The sequence below is a fragment of the Pituophis catenifer genome, unplaced genomic scaffold (assembly GCF_029215685.1).
Source record: "Pituophis catenifer annectens isolate HBS135680 unplaced genomic scaffold, rPitCat1.0.hap2 SCAF_8, whole genome shotgun sequence".
NCBI classification, from domain to species: domain Eukaryota; kingdom Metazoa; phylum Chordata; class Lepidosauria; order Squamata; family Colubridae; genus Pituophis; species Pituophis catenifer.
The window spans coordinates 20,267,038-20,287,075 of NW_027256888.1; the positions used below are offsets into that span (position 1 = coordinate 20,267,038).

A 20,038-nucleotide genomic window follows, 5' to 3' on the forward strand; every position below is an offset into this window, starting at 1 on the left:
AATTCCAATCTAGACACCTAAAGTGCATGAGTAAAAATAAACAGACTTAAATTAGAATTCCTGGCAGTGTTACAACTATCCAAACAATGAACTAATAACATAAATGTAAGGCATCATGACTTAAGAACAAGAAAGCCTACTTTTGAAGCTCAATTTGATCTTCATATCAAGTGATTTGCCAAAGGAAAAGGGTCATCAGGAAGAATCAATTTACAGCATAGAAAACTATAGGTTCCAAAAAGCCCCTTGCATGATTGACAATTTGACAATTTGAATCTCTGGTTTCTAGAATACCTAGAATACCTTGGCAATACTTTGAATACATCCAGTGCTTCCCTAATATATGAAACCAAGAAAGGAAGAATAGTGCCAGCGAACAGGATTTGCTTTTGCTTTAAAATATAATGAAATATAATAAATGTTTTAAGTTAAAGCATTTAATCTAAATGGGAAACTTTCACAATATAGTTTTGTGAAACAGATGTCCAGCTTTTATATAAACTCATTTTCATGCACTTACTATTTTTTCACATACTGTAATCGTATTCATAAATAATCTTTCATTACACCCTTATACAGATCCAATAACCCTGAATTAAAGGTTTAACAAGAGTAGCAATTTTTAAACTGTATTTTGATTATATAAAGCTTTTGCCCAAGAAGGAGGAAATTATTCCCCATGTACAAGAGAGCTATTCTGTCGTGTACAAAACCAGTCTCTGGACCCAAGCCAGATTTATGTACTTGCATGAAACGAACATTGTCTTACCTGAATGTTCCTTTTCGGAGTACTGCGACTGCAGTCCATAGCTGGGTTTCTTCATCATCAGTTCCTTTTGACTGGGTGATCTTTAAGAATATCTCTCTCTTCGTCCTGTGGCCACGCCCCCTGCTCCCATAATGCACCAGTCTTTGAACGAAGGCGCGACCACCTAAAATAGTCCAAGAAAAAACTCAACGGGCCGACAACATCAACAAATTCAGACCGGCCCAGACACCAGTAGCTCATTAATATCAGGAAGACAGAAAAACCAAGGGAGGGGATGGACTGCAGTCGCAGTACTCCGAAAAGGAACATTCAGGTAAGACAATGTTCGTTTTCCAGAGTACTGCTCCTGCAGTCCATAGCTGGGATATACCCAAGCTCAGAAAAAAACAAGGGTGGGAAACTAAGGGCCCCCGGAGTCCTGCGTCACCAGAACACTCTGCAGGACACGACGGCCAAAGGAAGCCTCAGCCGAGGCAAATGAATCCACCCTATAATGTCTGATAAAAGGTGTCACCGAGGACCAGGTGGCAGCCCGGCAGATGTCCGAAACAGATGCCTGAGTGGCCCAAGCAGCTGATGTTGCCGCACTACGAGTAGAGTGAGGCAAAATCCCAGCTGGGACCTGCCTGGCCTGGCGCTCATAAGCAGTGGAGATGCACGCCTTAATCCACCTGCCCACGGTCGATGGAGATATTTTTTGGCCCAAAGATCTTGGATGGAAAGATATCAAAAGGGCTTCTGTTTTCCGGAACGACTCAGTCCTGCGAATGTAACGTCGGAGGGCCCTGCGCACGTCAAGGGTGTGCCAATCCCTCTCACGTTGGTGCTTGGGCGACGGGCAGAAGTCGGGAAGGATTAATTCCTGGGCGCGATGGAAATATGAGTTCACTTTCGGCAAGAAGGCCGGGTCCAGGCGAAGAACAACAGTATTAGCGTGGAAGATACACAAATCGTTCCGGATCGACAGAGCTGAAAGTTCGGATATCCGTCTGGCGGATGTGATCGCCAAGAGGAAAGCGACTTTATAGGACAAGTACTTAAGAGACACAGAGCCCAACGGTTCGAAAGGGGGACTCATGAGCGCTTGAAGAACCAGGGAAAGATCCCAGGTCGGGTACCGACGAACTGGAGGCGGACGTAAGTTCATAGCCCCATGCAAGAATTCTCTGAGTTGAGGGTGCTGAGACAGAGACGAGTAAGGCGGGCAGCGAACGACAGTGGACAAAGCAGCAGTCTGACGACGAAGGGTAGACGGCGACAAGCCCTTGTCCAGGCCCGATTGTAAAAAACAGAGGATGTCAACGACCTGAGCCGACGTAGGATCCACTAAGTTGTCAGCACACCAGACGCAGAAAGCCCGCCATGAGGCCTCGTATATGCGCGATGTCGAAGGTCTGCGAGACGCCTGTATAGTGGTTATGACAGAGTCGGGCAGCCGGTCCTTGCGCAGGATGACCCGCTCAAACGCCAGACGGCCAATTGGAGCCATCCTGGATCTGGATGGAACACCGCTCCTTGGCGTAGAGAGAGACGGTTCGGTGGAATCTCCCACGGGGGAAGTATGGACAGGGCCACCAGGTCTGCATACCACGGTCGACGAGGCCAATTGGGAGCCACCAGCAAAATCTCCGCCCGTTCTTCCAACAACTTTCGAATGACTTGAGGAATCAACGGAAGTGGAGGGAAGGCGTACAGGAGGCCGGGAGGCCAGCGGCACCGTAGTGCATTGTGGTCCTCTGCCATCTGAGTCGGATAACGCGTCACAAACCTGGGAAGTTGGGCGTTTGCCGGGCTGGCGAAGAGGTCCACCACAGGCCGGCCGAAGATGGTGACAGCCTCCTGAAAAATCTCGGGATCCAGTTGCCATTCCGACTGATCTAACAGCTGCCTGCTGAGCCAGTCTGCTCTGACATTGTCCACGCCGGAGATGTGATCGGCCTTCAGAGACAGAACGTGACCCTCGGCCCAAGAGAACAGCTTCTCTGCTTCCAGCATCAGGTCCCTTGACCTCGTGCCCCCCTCCTTGTTTATATGGGCCTTGGCGGAGATATTGTCCGTGAGGACGAGAACGTGTTGGCCTTGCAACAGGGACTGAAAGTGACAGAGAGCTAGGCGAATCGCTCTCAGCTCCAAGATGTTGATGCTCAACGTCTGTTCCGAAGATGACCAGCGGCCCTGCACCATCCGCTCGTCGAGATGGGCTCCCCAGCCTAGAAGACTGGCATCCGAGGTCAATGTCAGCCGATCCGGGAGCAGGAACTGCGTTCCGAGAAGAAGGTTGGGACCCGTCCACCAGTTGAGGGACATGGAAATCTGAGGGGGAAGGGAGACCTTGTGGAGAGAGTCGCTGCGACCCGTGCGTTGAAAAGGCAGTAGGAACCACTGCAACGGCCTCGTGTGTCTGCGCGCCCATGGCACTATCGAGAAGCACGAGACCATTTTCCCCAATAACTGGGATAGATGTAGAAGAGGAACAGTCCGCTTGGAGTGAATGAGCCGAATCAGATTGCGAATGCTTTCCGCCCTGTCTGGGGATAGGGAGACCTGGCCCCGAATGGAGTCGATTACTGCTCCCAAGTGTTGGAGAACAGTGGTCGGGTGCAGATGGCTCTTTGGGAAATTGATCGAAAACCCGTGGTCCTGAAAGGAACCGATGACATGGGCCAGGTCCTGAGATGCTTGGCTTCTGGAGGAGGACAGGACCAGAATGTCGTCCAGATAGCACAAGACCCTTACAGGCAACATCCGGAGAGCAGCCGCCACCACTGCCACCAGTTTTGTGAAAGTCCTTGGAGCAGATGACAAGCCGAAGGGCATTGCACAATATTGATAATGGTCCTCCCCAAGTTGGAAACGCAAGTACTGGCGATGGGCCGGGAGGACCGGAACGTGCAGATACGCCTCCCTGAGATCGACAGACTGGAGTAGGTCGCCTCGTCGCACTCCCGCGAGGATGGATCCCAGGGAGTGCATCTTGAATCTGCGGTAGCGGACTGACAGATTCAGCTGCTTCAAATTTAAGATGGCTCTCCAACCCCCGGAATGTTTGGGGACCAAAAAGAGAGTTGAATAGAAGCCCTTGCCCCGCTGATCCAGAGGAACAGGTTCTATTGCTCGGATAAGGAGTAGGTGGAGGACCTCCTTCCGCAAGAGGGCCGCCTTGTCGGGCGACAGGTGGGTTGGACAGCTGACGTGGCGAATCGGAGGGCGTCCCAGAAACTCGATGGCCAGACCTTGAGATACTGTCCGAAGAACCCAGGTATCCTTGGTCGAGCGTTCCCATTGGTGACTGAAAAGTTGTAGCCGTCCGCCAATGGGATCCTGCAGACTGTAGTCATTTGCCTCGACGGGACTGGCGGAAGCCAGCTCCACGGAAGGGGCGTCTGGAGCTGCTGGCTCTGGACCTGTCCCTGAAGCGCTGTCTGTCCGATGATCGGTCGGTCCCAGGAAAATAACCGCGCTGTGAGTAGGGGCCCCCTGACCCCGACGAGACCCGAAAGGGCTGACGCTGAGAATAGGGTGCGTAGCGCCTTTCCGGTCTGCGGTATGAAGACGTGGGCATCACTTTCCTTTTATCTTTGTCCTCGATCAAGACAGGATCGAGGGCAGGGCCAAAGAGGTTCGGGGCCTTAAAAGGGGCCGCCGCCAACTTCCACTTTGCCTTGGCATCAGCTCTCCAATTTCTGAGCCAAAACAGTCTGCGAGATGTGACAGACGAAGCCAAGGCCCTTGAGGCAAACTTCACGGAGTTTAACGAGGCATCCGCCGAATATTCGGTAGCAGCAACAATTTTATTTATATCCTGATGAAGACGCGTGTCTTCTGGCGGAAGTTTCTCTTGAAGTTGCCTCAGCCAAAGCAATGTGGCTCTATTAAAGAACGACGTAGCAGTCGCCGTCTTAATTGTCCAAGCAAGAGATTGATGCTCCTTACGAAAGGAGAGTTCAGACTTCCTATCCTCTGATTTAAGAACGTCCAAAGCATCCGAGGACAAAAGCGAAGAAGAGGAGAGGCTGGCAATCGGATGGTCAACCACAGGTAGAGATAATAAGGAGTCCAATTCCGGAGCCCCACAATACAGTTTTTTGTCCAGGCTGGTGGGACCCATCTGAGAGCCCGGTTGAGACCAGGGGGACTGTAGAACATCAGCAAAGAGTTGGGGACAAGGAATAAAGTCCTTGCCTGGCTTGGATGACGAAAACAAGGCCTCATGAGGAGCCGAGGAAGTAGAAGGTTCAGCAGACGGGACCTCCATATTGGTGACCTGCCTGGCTTTATGCAGCAGAGATTTAAACAATGAAGGCCGAAATAAGCCGGAAAAGGCCGGGGTGTCTGGAGCCAGGCCTTCATCCTCCGAGAATTCCAATTCCTCAGGAAACTCCTCCTCCTGTTCAGAGTCCTCAGAAGAGACTTGAGCCACTCGGGATGGAGACTTGGAACGACCAGGAGCAACAGAGAATGAAGTATTGGACGGAGCTGGAAGAGGTTGCTGAAGGACAGACTGTTGAAGGCCGGCAGCCAAAATGGAGGAAAGAGCGTTGGACAACGCTGCCTGGAGGTCCACCTGAGGAGTCAGCATCTGCCCGTCTGGACCCCGGAGTCCGGCAGCGGTAGGGGTAAACGTCGCTTCAGCCCGGCGAGAAGACTGAGCAAGAGGTTCAGCAAGTCCCACAGCCGAAACATCTGGTAAGGACAGAGAGGTCCTTTTGGATAGGCCGCGAGGAAGACTAGGCGGAACCTGAGAAGTGGAGACGTCACGATCCGGAGCGAGCGGTGTATCCAGGCCAGAAGCAGTCTCAGGGGTCAAAGATGAGTGACCATGAGGAGGTAACAGCTGGCTGGATGCGAAGACAGAAGCAGAGGTGGCCAGCCTGGCCCTATCATATTGTTTCTCAAGCGCTCTATGCCGGCGCTGAGCGTCTTTTTCTGCCGCTGATGAGGGTCTGTGCTGTTGAGACTCCGTAGAAGCGGCAGCAGAGCGTCCTCGTGACTTCGATTTGTGCTTGGCCGGGGCCCTGGGTGGACTGGGCTCCCGCTCCGAGTCAGAAGACAAAAAAGAATCCGCCATAACAGGGGCTAAGCCACGAAATATGGAAAAATCTTCCTTCTCTTTCCTTATTCTTTTTTTTTTTTTTTTTTTTTTTATATAAACTATTAATATTATAATTATTATTATTATCAATTTTTTTTTTTTTTTTTTTTTTTTTTAAAAAACAACAATGGGAAACTATATACAAGAGTCACAGGCCGCCTCGTATGATGAGGGGAACAGCAGAGAACCTGGAGGCTTGGCGGAAAAAAACCTAGAAGCCCCAATCAGACTGGGCTTATAACCAGGTAAAGTCAGCCTCTGACCCCAGCACACAGGGATAGCAGTGAGGCAGTCCAGATACTAGGTGTGCTCTTAGAACTTAAAGCCCCCCAAAAGGGAGAAAAAAACAAATCAGCACAATGGCAAGAGGAGCGACCAGCCGGAAAAACGAGGCAAAATGGCCGACGCAATGAAAGTGGACTCAAAATGGCGCCCGCATTGCTCCTACACACATGGGCCAGCAGCGGCGAAAATAGGGTGAGCCTGGACACCACCGCAAATCGCCTTTAGCCCAGCTACACGCCCCAAGGGCGCCGCCCGAAGGTCGGACGCCCAGCACTCTCACCACTGGCCGCTCGGGCGTGCGAAGGCTCCGCGATCTCCTGCCGATCAAAGGCGCCTTCAATAAAGGAAATACAAGCCGGCTGAGCTAATTAGGCCTCGCTCCAGCAGACGAGGCCGCACACACACATCAGAGCCTGCAGGGCAAACCTTGCAAAGCTCCGGAGCCGCCCCTACGAGAGCCGATGGCAGAAGTCCAAAATAATTGAGTGGGGGGGTGCCTGCGGCGATCCGCAAAGCCTGCACTCACCCCGGCGGCTGAAATAGAGGCCAGGGGACCGCCCCGAAGGGTCGGAACTCCCAGCTGCGGTCTGACGGCCGTCAGAAAAACCCCGGGAAGAAACGGACTGGAGCCCCAGCGCCGATTTCTAGTCCCTGCAGCTTTGTCCTCTAAGGCTCTCACCGAAAAAATAACTAACAAAAATAAATAAAAACCTAACGCCAGAATCTAAGAAGGAAGCAATATTGATCACGAAGAGAGAAAAAACACACCAGTCTTCAGTGACTGAGTGAAAAGACTGGTGCATTATGGGAGCAGGGGGCGTGGCCACAGGACGAAGAGAGAGATATTCTTAAAGATCACCCAGTCAAAAGGAACTGATGATGAAGAAACCCAGCTATGGACTGCAGGAGCAGTACTCTGGAAAACTATTCATTTAATATCACTGATAAATTACCACACAACAAGGTAAAAGAACCTGAAGATACTGTATATATCTGGGGGAAAAAATCCTATTAAGTTCAACGTACCTTACTTTTGAATAGACATGGATTTCACTCTAACTTGTCATTTTTCAACTATAGCATACCAGGGGTGAGTTCCAAATCTTTTTACTACCGGTTCTGTGGGCGTGGCTTGGTGGTTATGTGACTGGGTGGGCGTGGCCAACTCAATGTCACTCATGTCAAGGTGTGCCTCGCCTGGCCCCTCCCTCCCAGCTATTCCTTGTCACACCCAGTCTCAATGTATCTATAGTTCTGTAAAAAAGTTGTTCACCTTTTTTCAACTTTATTATCTACATACTACAGATGTACTTTTATGGACCACTGAAAGGAGGAGATGGCTCACATGCTTTGCCCAAGAGTGTGATAGGCAACAGCCTTTTAAGGGGCTGCCAGAAAGAAAGGGGGGCAATGTATTTTCCAAAGCACCAGAAGGCAAAACAAGAACAATGGATGGAAACTGGACAAACCTAAAACTAAGGAGAAACTTCCTGACAGTGAGAACCAATATAGGTGCAGAAATATTTCAGTCATAATTTCACAAATAAAATAGCCATTCATGTAATATAACCTGCATATTGTTCAAAACAGTAATTAGTATTACGGCTGATGTTTGACAGCAAGCCTAAAAATCAAAGATCACAAGAGTGCTTCTTTTTCCACATACAAAACATCACATACCAGGAATAGCATATTAAACTGGACTCATGCAACCTGATGTACAAAATAAACACATATATATTTATGCTCTGGACTACAGACATTGAATGCATGTAAATCTCTGAAAAATGTGGTAGCCCTGGACAAAAGAAAGGCAGTAAAATCACTCTAGGTATCATGTGTAAAATATTAACACATGATAAATAATGGAACAATTAAAAATAATAGCACAGAGTTTTTTTCTCTCTCTCCCTTCCTTCCTCTTTCTTTCTCTTTCTTTCTTTCTCTCTTTCTGTTTCTTTCTCTCTTTCTCTGTCTCTTTTTCTTTCTTTCTCTCTGTCTCTTTTTTTCTTTCTTTCTTTCTAAATCACTCTCAGTTTTGATGAAAGCAGTCACAAGCTTAGGGTGAATAGGGTGAATTAAGTCTTTCTCCAAAACTTAAACTAGGATTCCAACAAAAACCTCTACGTCAGCATCAAACTGGACTTTTATCTAGAGCCCACCGGCTTCAAAAGTTTGGGACAGACCAGATCTCTCCAGTTTAGATTTCCCAATTAGCCCTGGCAATCAGGAAACCATGGGTGTGTGCCATCTCCGAACCCTCAGCCACCCTTGATACCACAAGAGGACTTATTGATGCTCCACAATCATGGGCTTTGGGAGAGTGGCCACAAGGGATGGAAGGCAAGCAAGGCTAGGAGCATCAGAAAAGAAGGCTAGGATGAGGGATGTTTATGAGGTCATCTAGGTTGTCCCAAAGGCCCTTTTTTTTTCAAGCGGCAGCTAGATTTTCTGCTTTTTCTTCAAAGACCTTTCATTTCTCTTCCAAGAAGTTTCTTCAGCTCCTTCCAGAAGCTTCCTCGGAGAAAAACAAGAAAGTCCAGTTGCCTCCTGGAGAGAGAAAAAAAAGCACCTTTGGGAGAAATGGATGAGGGCACCCGGTCCTAGCCTGTGCCCCTCGTGTCCAGGGCACACACCCCAAGGAAGGACTCAACCCGGCTGGGGCGGGCTTGAAAAAGGGTCCATGCTCCATGCCCTCCAACCTGCAAAAGCGCGAAGGGGGGTGCGTGAACCCGCATTCAAGACCAATCATGCCCGAGTTTCCCCAATTTAGTGCCTGGACATGGGTAGTGGTTGGGTGGGCGAAGGATAAAAGTGGCGTCTCCCCTCCCCCCCCCAAAAAAAGTGTCCCCACCTTCAGATCGGGCGGTTTCTTTGCCCGGCCTGGTTGAGCATGACCCTCGGCTACGCTGTGCTTTTGCAAACAAGCCCACCCTTGACTGAAAGCAGGTGGGTGGGCAGTTGCCATTGCTACTCACGTTGTTGCTGAGCTCCTGGAGAGCCACGGTCATGCTGGCCATCGGAAGGGCAGGGGGAACCAGCTGCTGCCTCCTAGCTTGGGAACCAGCTGGGGGAAAGCAAGGCGGGGCAACGGTGCAGTCCAGAGCTCAGGCCATGTGGAACCGCTCCACCAAGGGGCTGCAGACTGGCAGCTGACCTCTCCTGTCCTCCCAGGAGAGCACCTCTGCTGATGGGCAGCAGGAAGGGAAAGCTTCGTAGCCACATGGCTGGGAAGCTTGCCGGGCTGCCCCCCATCCCCGCTGTGGCTATAATGCAGGTAGCTTCAGGAGCTGCTGGTGAGCAGGAAGGGCAAACTTTGTAGCCAAGCAGTTGGGAAGCTTGCTGGGCTGCGTCCCCCACCCGATCCCTGCCGTGGCTACAATGCAGGCAGCTTCGGGAGCTGCTGGCCAGCAGAAAGGGAAAGCTTCATAGGCAAGTGGCTAGGAAACTTGCCGGGCTGCCCTCCCTGTCCTCACCGTGGCTACAACGCAGGCAGGTTCGGGAGCCGCTGACAAGCAGGACAGGAAAGCTTTGTAGCCACGCGGCTGCTGCGAAGGTTGCCTGGCTACCCCATCCTGTCACGTCCCCACCGCGGCTGCAAGGGCGACGGCTTCAGGAGCCACTGGCCAGCAGGAAGGGGGCTGCCCAGTGGGAAGTGGGCTGCCCAGCCCAGCAAGCTTTCTAGCCACGTGGTGTCCCCCAAGGCCGAGCGCACCAGGCCCAAAAGGCAAGTGAGCCTTGCCATGTCCCCCCGAGGCAGCTCTTCGGCAGAGCGCAACGGTTCTCCCTCCCCCCGCCACCAGCGTCAGCCTTACCTTCTAGATCTTCCACGCGCCTCTGAAAGAAAGGCGGCGGCAGAAGATGGTAGCAACGGTCTTAGCAGGAGAGGGCAGTGGCGGCGAGGAGGGTCAAGCCATTGGCTCAGCAAGCTGCCCCCTGATCCCCACCGCAGCTGCAATGATGGCGGATTCAGGAGCCGCTGGCAGGCGGGGAGGGGGCCACCCAGCCCAGCAAGCTTCGCAGCCATGGAAAAAGCTGCTGCCGTCGCTGTCATGTTCTCAAGTTAATGGGATGTGCATGCGCGAAGAAAATGGTGGCAACAAACATGGTGGCCGGGGTGAGCGAGCGGCGACTGGGGGACCCGTTTGGGGGCATGGCCAGCAGGTCATCGCTACTGGTTCTACGACCTTGGCCAAATTTCCGCCACAGGTAGGCGCGAACCGGTAGCAACCCACCACTGTAACATACATATTAAAATTAGAATGGTATCTAGTTACTGTATCAAAAACTTCATTCATTTTATTGGTTAAAATAGTAATGCAACATTGTCTTAAAAATCTTAGTTTTGGCTAGTCATGTGTATGTGACAGCAGATATTATTTTAGAGAAATAAACAGGCTAAACAGGAATACCAGTAGCAATGACACAACCTGGAATAAAGTTTAAATTACCTTTCTCCATGAACTAGCTAACAAATGAAAGCAACCAGCACACCTACAAAGTTTTTCACCATGGCAACAGCAGTAAAAATGAAGACATTTTTGCCTATCAGATTTCAAAGATGCAGCAGACTCTGCTTTCCCGAGCAGCAGCAAAATGGATCTTCTGCAAAACAGAAGTTTCCATTCAGCTAATGAAAAGGGGGAAGGGGCTAAAAATGCCTTACAAATATCGTGTTTCCCCGAAAATACAACCTATTCAGAAAATAAGTCCTAGCTTGATTTTTTGGAGTGGGCCTAATATACGCCCTACTCCAAAATTAAGCTCTAGTGAAGGGGTGGGCATGGTCAGCCCAGGAGGCAGCTTCCCCAGTCAGCTAATGGCAGCTGGACCCCTTAATCACAACCCAGGGATCAGCTGAGCTGATCGGGAGCTGCCTCTCTATCTCTCTGGGCGCCTGGAGGTGTTTCTTGCATAGTCTTGCCAGCCCCAGCCCTGCCGCAGCACCAGGCAACCTCGTGGCCGAGGGCCTCTCTCTTCCGCAGCTCACTTTGTAGCTCTGGAGCAGGTGGCGACCATTGCCTGCTTCCCCTCCACCTCTGCCCAGTTGCACCTGCTCCTTCTAGCCTTGCAAGGGTTCTTCGCCCTCCTGGCTGCCTGCTATTGGCTGCCCTGCAGCTTTGACGGGCAAGAGCTCAGTGGTGGTCCTGCAGCAGGATGGAGGAGGGAAGGGGAAAGCGCCCCTTCCTCCTCCATCCAACTGCTTCTGTCTGATGCAGGGCAATTTTTGGAGCACAAAGAAGGAAGGGGCAATCTCCCCTCCCTCTGCCATTTGTCTGTCCCGCTGCAGGGACACCTGCAGGGACCTGCAGGGCTGCCACAGAGCTGCTGCCCACCGAAGCTGTAGCTCACCCAACCAATTTTCTGCCAGCGTGTAGATATGCAGTTAGACAATTTATTTGCTTTGTTCGTGCATAAATCATTCCCATGGAAAGGAGGATCGGCAGGAAAATCACACCACCACCTCGCTCGCAGATCACTTTCTGAAAGACTTTTCCTCACCCTGCAGGAACTTCTGATCTTTCTCCCATTCCCGCATCTCAAGCAAAATCAACCTGTGATGAACGAGGTAGCTGACAAGATCTGGGGATTGCCCACAATTCTGCCTCCCTGCTCCACCCTGTTCACCTAAACCAGATTCCCCTCCCCACCCTCTATGCTCATCAGCCCTGACAGCCCTGCACACACGCACATGGTTTCGGCATAAATCATTCCGAAGAAAAGGAGGATTGGCAGGAAAATGGATGTGCCTGTATGCAGGGAACCCCAAGGAAAGGAGGTTACCTGAACACAAGAAAGAGTTCCTACCAAGTCAGCAGCAGTGCCTGAATCAAAACAAACAGTGCAACTCCAGCCGCCATTTATTTTTAAATATTTTAATGATTGTAAGCTGCCTAGCAACACGGGGAGTTGGCCAGCATATAAATTTAATAAATTATTGTTAGTCGCATAGTCAGCTAGGTGTTTAGACTGGATTTGGCATTTTATCCAGTTATCCAGTCCTTCTAAGGGATATGGGACAGGCAGATGTTATTTGATGGTATTAAAGATACCACTACAAGATATAAGTTGTTCTGCCTTTTTCAATTGATTGATGGGGATTTTGTCAATGCTGATGATATTCAAGTGGTGTCCAGATGTTTTGATAGTATAATTGCTTTCTTTTGCCACAGTCATCTGCAGACCTATTTGCAAGTCTTTGTATTTTGTATTTGTACTTTATATTTTATGCAATTATTATTAAAATTGTATCACCTTTCCAGAAATATTTCCAGAAATTGTATCACCTTTCCAGCCAACATTATGCACAGTTTTGCACCACCTCCTTTGGGAGGGCATATTGTCTTTGTTTAGTAAAGCTATTTCATTTACCTATGACTGACTTTTCTATGAAGACCTTTCAGTAAAATTAAAAAAATAGGTATTGTCCTATTCCACTTCTAATTTCACTAATGCTTTTTCCAGCCAATATTAAGCAAATCAATAAACCGGTGGAGATAGGGTGTTTTCTATTCTTTTTGTAAGTAATCAACTGGATCAGTTTATCTAATCAGTTATCATCCACCCAAGGATGCAATATATCGTGTCCAGATTAAACTCTCTAATCAATGTTCATGTTTCTGCTAAACTCTCATATCACCTGATTTCTGATATCAAGTATATAATGTATTAGGCTGTTCCAGGGGTGAAATGCTGCTGGCTCTATCCAGCTCATGGGAGCTAGTAGCGCCGGCAGTGGGTAGTTCGGACAACCAGTAGTGCCAGTGGCAGGAGGTTCCCCCCCCTCCAAACCAGGATGTCATCACGTCCCGGTTTTGACCATCTATGCATGCACAGAAGGCTTTGCACATGCGTAGATGTGTGGCGCATGCACATCAGCAAAGTGGTAGGAAAGGTAAGTACATTTCATCCCTGGGCTGTTCTATATGATCTCATCCATAATAACACAAAATAATGTATAGGACATTCTCAATTTATGGAACAGGAATACAATTTAAAAAAACCAGAAATCAGGCAGTCTCTACAACTAGTCTATGCAGAGTCTATTATTTATGTATATTTTTTAAAAGAAAATAAGAGCACAAAAAGAGAAAGAATTGATGTGCTCTCACCCAAACAGACATTGATAGTCATTCCCAATTTAGTACTTCTCAAACAGTATAGTCCCGTGATGGCGAACCTATGGTGCATGAAAACTCAGCTTCGGCGTGCATGCGCGTGCTGGGCCTACCAGGAGTAGAGAAACAGGCTGTTTTCTGCCTCCAGAGGGCCTGGGGTGGGGTGGGGAAGGCCCATTTTTTGCTCTCCCCAGAGCAAGGGGCCCCAGGGCAAGGGGCATATAATTATGGGTGTGGGCACATGCGCGTGACCCCCCAGGACTCCCCCCTCTTTTGGCACGCAATGGCAAAAAAGGTTAGCCATCACTGGTATATTCAATGAGTTGGGAATTATAGTTACTAACTTTCAAAGTATCTGAAGGACACCAACTGGAGAAGTCAAACTTACATTAAGAAGCTGAGGTATTCACAAGTAACCCTTCTATGAAAACTAGAACTGGAAACTCTGTAGTAATATGGGTAGTATTATTTTTTGTCCATTCTTAAAAATTCTCCTCCTATCCTGTGTCAGATTATAAAATATTGGGGCAAATCCTGATCTTGTATCAAAAGCACATTTAGGATTCTAGAATTGTTTGATCAATTAATATACAAGTAGCATTACAAAAATTAGCAATATACAAAAATCAAACAAAATTTACACAGGATTCTGTTCCTAATACTGCTATTTGTAATTTTCTATAAATAAAAATTAACTCTTGAAATTTGTAATAGAATAATGAAGTAATGATGAGATATCCATTACTCACAATAATCCTGTGTGCTTTATAATGGGAACATAGTACTGTACCTTGAAAATAAGTTTACTTTTGAAAAAGAGATAAAGAAATTGCTATAAAGTAATTTTATTTATGAAATACCAACCATTGGAGAGACTTTATCTTGACATTTACCTTCATATCTATTTCTGTGCCATGAATTTGTTGAGCAACTGTTTTGATGATTCCAATGACAATATCTTGGAGTCCTTCCCTCTCTGAATAGTAATGCAGAATGAGGCCTTTCCCTTTTTCTGCATCTGTGCATCTAAAGGAAGGAGCACGCATACCTGGGTATATTGTAGCAAGATGGTCATGTAAAGCATCAAGATTCTGGGAGAGAAATAATTACAAGAAAATGTTATAATCTAATTTTCTAACATTCTCATTGAGAGGCTGTGCTTAAGCTGAGGTAAACAGAGATTCAAAGTATATCTATTCTGTATAAAATAAACTTCTAAAGGTGTTGGAAAGCACATATTTCAAGAAAGGTAATCAAGAAAACAGTACTTGGATGGGAAATCTGTTACTTTGCAAGTATTCCCCTATTTTCATTACCTTACTTTTACTTGCACTAAGATAGTGAAAAAAAAACATTTACATAGTAACCACAATAGCACCATTTCCATCAGTTCTAAATTACTGTACAGTCTTTATCCCTACTCCTGAATTTTATGCAGCTATATTTTGTTAATGTAACTCTAAAGCATATGTTGTGAGGAATGAAGATGTTTTATATGTAATGCAATATCAGATATTAGATCCATATTTAACATATGTAAATGTCCAAAACTTTGGAAATAGCTAGGAATGAAATGTGTTTGAATATTAGTAGCTTGGGTTGCTAGTTAGGCTGTTGGTTTGAGCTCCGAGCTTGGCAATTTGGTTATGTTTCGTCACCATTCAAGGAGACATCGTCAGTGCACTTTGAGATGTGCTTGTCTGTCAGAATACAGGTCTTTAAATACCTTTTTATGAGATGCAAATTAGCCTGAATGTTGTTTGTTCGGATATTCTGAATCATGATCTGATTTCGGAGTGTTTGATAGGCTGGCTGTTGCTGGTGGCTATAGTTATGTACTCTCTGTGTGATACAGATTAGGATTAGAATTGTTTATCTGGGTGCTTCTGAGTCATGGTCTGGTTTTGGCTTGTTTGATAGTTTGAATGGCTGGCCAGCTCACCAGAAATTGGACCATGTCTCAGTAACAACAGCCAGTCACGAGGTGAACAACTGCCATGGTGCTACAACATTCATAATTTTGGGACTTTCTCATAAACACTAGGGGGCGGTTATCTAGTAACTTCGAACAGGCACTAAATGAACAGTCGTAATACTGGGATTACCTGTATTTGTTAAGTAAATTGTTTTTAGTATAACTCTGGCTTTTATACAGTACAAGAAGTGGAAAGAATACAGATTCCATTTATTTCAAGTATCAGTGAAAAATATCAATGCACATGTTTTCCTCATTACATTTTGCTTAATGTTTAATAATTATGCAGAAAACTCAATTTAAGTAAGTGGAAACATAAAAGATTAATTTTTATACCTGGCCATCTTTAAGCTAGCTTTCAAGGTCAAAGCTGCCTGATATGTTGCCATGTTTTTGAATATTATATCTTCAGAGAGTGCATATTTGTGTCAGTAACAGAATATGAGTAGACCACTAGACTGCTCCCTAAAGTATTTTTTATTAACCACCACTCTATGTCAGATTGATTTTTCTTTTATGCTATTAATACAAAAATACCCCTGGGATGCCTCAAATTGCACTTATTGACTAGCCATTCTTCATTTACATGCTGCGTTAACATTGCCTTTAGCAATATTTTCTTCTCAAATTATGTACTGGAGATATTTTTAAAGTCATAAAATTAAACTTGTATTTAAAACAATGGTTGCGTTTTGGAATGGTATATGGATAAATGAATGCACAGAATCACATTTTCTCAAGATTTTGAGATGTATTTGATGTATAAATCATCCTGTCATTTATTGTCTACAAAGCTTATAGATATTTTTTTTACATTATTAGAATATCTATTTTAGATGCTATTGTCAGAGTTCCAAGTAACATACCCACAGCAAACGAAACTCTGAGGCAGGTAGATTCCTCAAAGAATAGCTTTATTGGATATGCCATATTGGCACGGACTGGGGAAAACCAACTCTAAACGTTCCTAATTAAAAGTAGAAGTTTTTCACTTTCTCAAAACAATCAATCACATGATCCAATCCAGATACAGTCCAGTTGCTAGGTGACCCCAGTCCCCTCCTTCCAAGCACCTGCTGGAATGTCCTTCCCAAGAGAAAGTATTCTGTTTTGGCTGCAAACCCCAGCTATCTCTACTCCTCCCTCTCCATCCCTTAGTCCAGTTGTGGCAGCCCTGAAGCCTCAAAATGGCCTCAGTCAGGACAGCTTCAAGGTTGACAGCTATGAAGTGTCATCAATAGGAGTAAACAATTCCATTTGTCCCCATACGAATAAATGTATATAGTATATTATAAAAATACCTCACATTATTAAAATAATTCAAATTAGCTGAGCATGTTCTTATTGCAATAGAAGTTATTCATCTCAAGATGCCAGAGGTTCAACTAGTGTTATCTGGGCACAACAAAAATGGAATGGAAAAGGAATTTAGTAATCAAGGTTGTGACTTTTTCATTGTTTTTGTTTTGGAAATATGCTATTTAAATATGCTTTTCTTATAATTTCCACTAATTTCCTAATTACATGAAAAACTGAAGTTTGATGTGTATTATTTTGTTTCTTAAATGTGAATTATCAAGACATTATTTTTGATAAAGCTAGTGTCATAGCAAATAAAAAGTTACTGCCTACAAAGTAGCCAGAGTGAAAGGATTTCCGATTCTGGATCTAGAAATTTGATAAATTACATTGTTGTGTTTAAGTAAATGAGAATAGTACCATAGCAAACACACTGTTCAAATTCAATTGTCCTGGAACTGAACCATTTGTCTCAGCTAACTTACTTGTAAAAACTCTCTAACATTTGATCCCAACACACGTAAAATGGTGTCATAACCAGATTCTTGGCAAAACACAAAAAACATCTTCCCAAACATTTGAAGGATTTCTCCGGCGTTAAGGTCTGCAAAATTAATAAACAAATAAAATAATAAAATTCTGTGTTTTGAAAGTGTCAAGGTCAATGCTTTTTGCTAAGCAAGAAATAATATTACAGCACTGATTAAGTAAAATAATAAAATGAGTAATGTTAACCAATACCAGCAAATTATAGTCTAGAAAGACACATTATATCTATTACTTATTTTCAAAACCAGTTTTAAAATCTTTATGAGAATTTAAAGTATTTTAGAGATTTCAGATTAGATAACCAGCACATTTAGAGGAGCTTCAAGAATTGTCTCAAAGTTCAATGGATTGGATTGTGTAAAACAAATTCTTCCAAAAATTCTGATATACACATGCCCATTTGTTCTTCTAAATTGAAGCTCATAATAAAGAATAACAGTGATATGCAAAACACATTTGAGAAGCACATATGTGGTAAGTATTTTGTATTCTATCTCACACAATTTCAACAAACTACAATTCATGAGTCTATTTTAAAACAATTTGGGACAAAATATATATGATGCTAAATGTATTAGACATGCTTGTTTATGTGTACACATATCAGGGGTGAAATCTACTTACCTTCCTTACTGGTTCGGAAGTGCACGCACCACGCATCACATGCGCGTGCAGACCTTCTGCGCATGCACAAAACCTTCTGCGCAAGCACAGAAGGTAAAATACGCATTACTAGGAAGTAACAACACCGGGGCAGGTGGGTGGAGCTTTCCTCCGGCATTGCTACCAGATCGCCGAACTGCCCACCACGATCGCTACCAGATTGCCCAATCTGGTCCAAACCGGGAGCATTTCACATATGCATATACATGCACATTTAAGTGGCAGAAATCAGCCAATGAAGGGGACACCAATATTTAATGAGATCATTGTATGTAGGAATATGAATATAAACTTAGCCACTTCAGAGGTAAATTGATCCTCTGAAGCAACTATCTACCTTGTAAAGAAAGTGTTCCTTAGCAGTCCTGAGGCCTGCTCTTAATTTGAAACAAACATTCTCAGAATGACTGCATAGTACCATTGTCAAGTCATTGAAAAATAATACTCCAGACTGAACTACAGAAAACATTTTTTGTACTATATACTCATATGTATATCATAAAACATAAAACTAGCTGAATAGCATCATATCCTTTAGAAGCAATGCTGAAAGAAAGCCAAATTTACTCACTGAGGACTTTACTTGCTGCAGCAACCAAATCATATGTTTTGGAATCATCATAAATAATTCTGACCAAAAACTGTCCTTCCTCATCCAGCTGTGCCTCTCTCCTAGAACAAAGTACAACATACTTTTTTAAAAAAATTATATATTTTAGATATTTATAAAAGAGATCAAAGTTCTTAGTTGCTGAGAATACTGAAAATGTGTTAGGAGTGAAGATGTAATGTGCCTTATAAGGTTATAATCTTAACAGAAAGAAAGAAAAAAAAAGTATTAATGTCATGTTTTGACTCCAATACTAGAAGAATCTCAAATGTAATATAAGAAAAGAGAAGGCATCACAGCATAACATAACAACTTACTGGGCTTTTTGTGTGTGTGCCTTTGAGTAAGTGTTAATTCCTAGCAATTGCCTGGACAAGTCCTTGCAACCAGCTTTCTAGAGCAGATACCTATTGGCTCAAGAACATATAGCTGACTTTGTGTTAAGGCAGGTCTCCTGGTTTCAAAACTGATGCCTTAACCTAAGGTGACCAGATTTTAACATTGGTAAAGAGGGACATTGTGGGCGTGGCTTGTTTTGTGGGCGTGGCTAGCTGGTCATGTGACTGGGTGGGCGTGGCTAGCTGGTCATGTGACCGGGTGGCCATGGCTATGTCTATAGGGTAAGGTGAACAGATTTTAACATTGGTAAGAAGGACACCATTGTGGGCATGGCTTATTGTGTGGGCGTGGCTTGGAGGCCATGTGACTGGGTGGGCGTGGCTACCTGGTCATGTGACCGGGTGGCCATGGCTATGTGTATAGGGACTACTCAGAGGGCTGAAAAGTCATTTCTGACAGGTCCTCACACTTTTGACTGGTCCTCACACTTATGACCATCCTCACATTTATGCCCGTGCAGCATTCTTAACAACCATGTCACTCATTTCACAACTGCTTCTCTTCAACAAGGTGACAAGATAGGGCAAAAATGTAAAATGTGAGGACAGTCGTAAGTTCGAGGACTGGTCAAAAGTGTGAGGACCAGTCAAAAATAACTTTTTCAGCCCTCTGAGTAGTCCATATGCACAAAAGGACTAACCAGAGGGCTGAAAAAAGTCATTTCTGACAGGTCCTCGCACTTTTGACTGGTCCTCACACTTATGACCATCCTCACATTTATGCCCGTGCAGCATTCTTAACAACCATGTCACTCATTTCACAACTGCTTCTCTTCAACATGGTGACAAGATAGGGCAAAAATGTAAAATGTGAGGACAGTCGTAAGTTCGAGGACTGGTCAAAAGTGCGAGGACCAGTCAAAAATAACTTTTTCAGCCCTCTGAGTAGTCCATATGCACAAAAGGACTAACCAGAGAGCTGAAAAAAGTCATTTCTGACAGGTCCTCGCACTTTTGACTGGTCCTCACACTTATGACCATCCTCACATTTATGCCCATGCAGCATTCTTAACAACCATGTCACTCATTTCACAACTGCTTCTCTTCACCATGATGACAAGATAGGGCAAAAATGTAAAATGTGAGGACAGTCATAAGTTCGAGGACTGGTCAAAAGTGTGAGGACCAGTCAAAAATAACTTTTTCAGCCCTCTGAGTAGTCCATATGCATTAAAGGATTACAGCAATAGAGAGGGATGAAGGAATGGAAATTAGAGTAGGAGTGAGGGTAAGAGAGGGAGGAAGAGAGGAGGAGAAGGAGAAAGAAAGAGGAAGTAGGG

General features: G+C 45.4%; 1 protein-coding gene across 1 annotated transcript in view; it reads right to left on the bottom strand.

Annotated features, from left to right (window-relative positions):
- The window catches only part of GUCY1B1 (guanylate cyclase 1 soluble subunit beta 1), a 126,479-nt gene that overhangs the window by 20,005 nt on the left and 86,436 nt on the right, over positions 1-20,038 (bottom strand). The window contains exons 2-4 of the mRNA XM_070948219.1: positions 18,322-18,422; positions 17,024-17,142; positions 14,158-14,355 (exon numbers count right to left, since the gene is read on the bottom strand). Coding sequence (XP_070804320.1) covers positions 14,158-14,355; positions 17,024-17,116 — 291 coding nt within the window. The 5' untranslated portion in view covers positions 17,117-17,142; positions 18,322-18,422. The remainder of the gene's footprint in view (positions 1-14,157; positions 14,356-17,023; positions 17,143-18,321; positions 18,423-20,038) is intronic.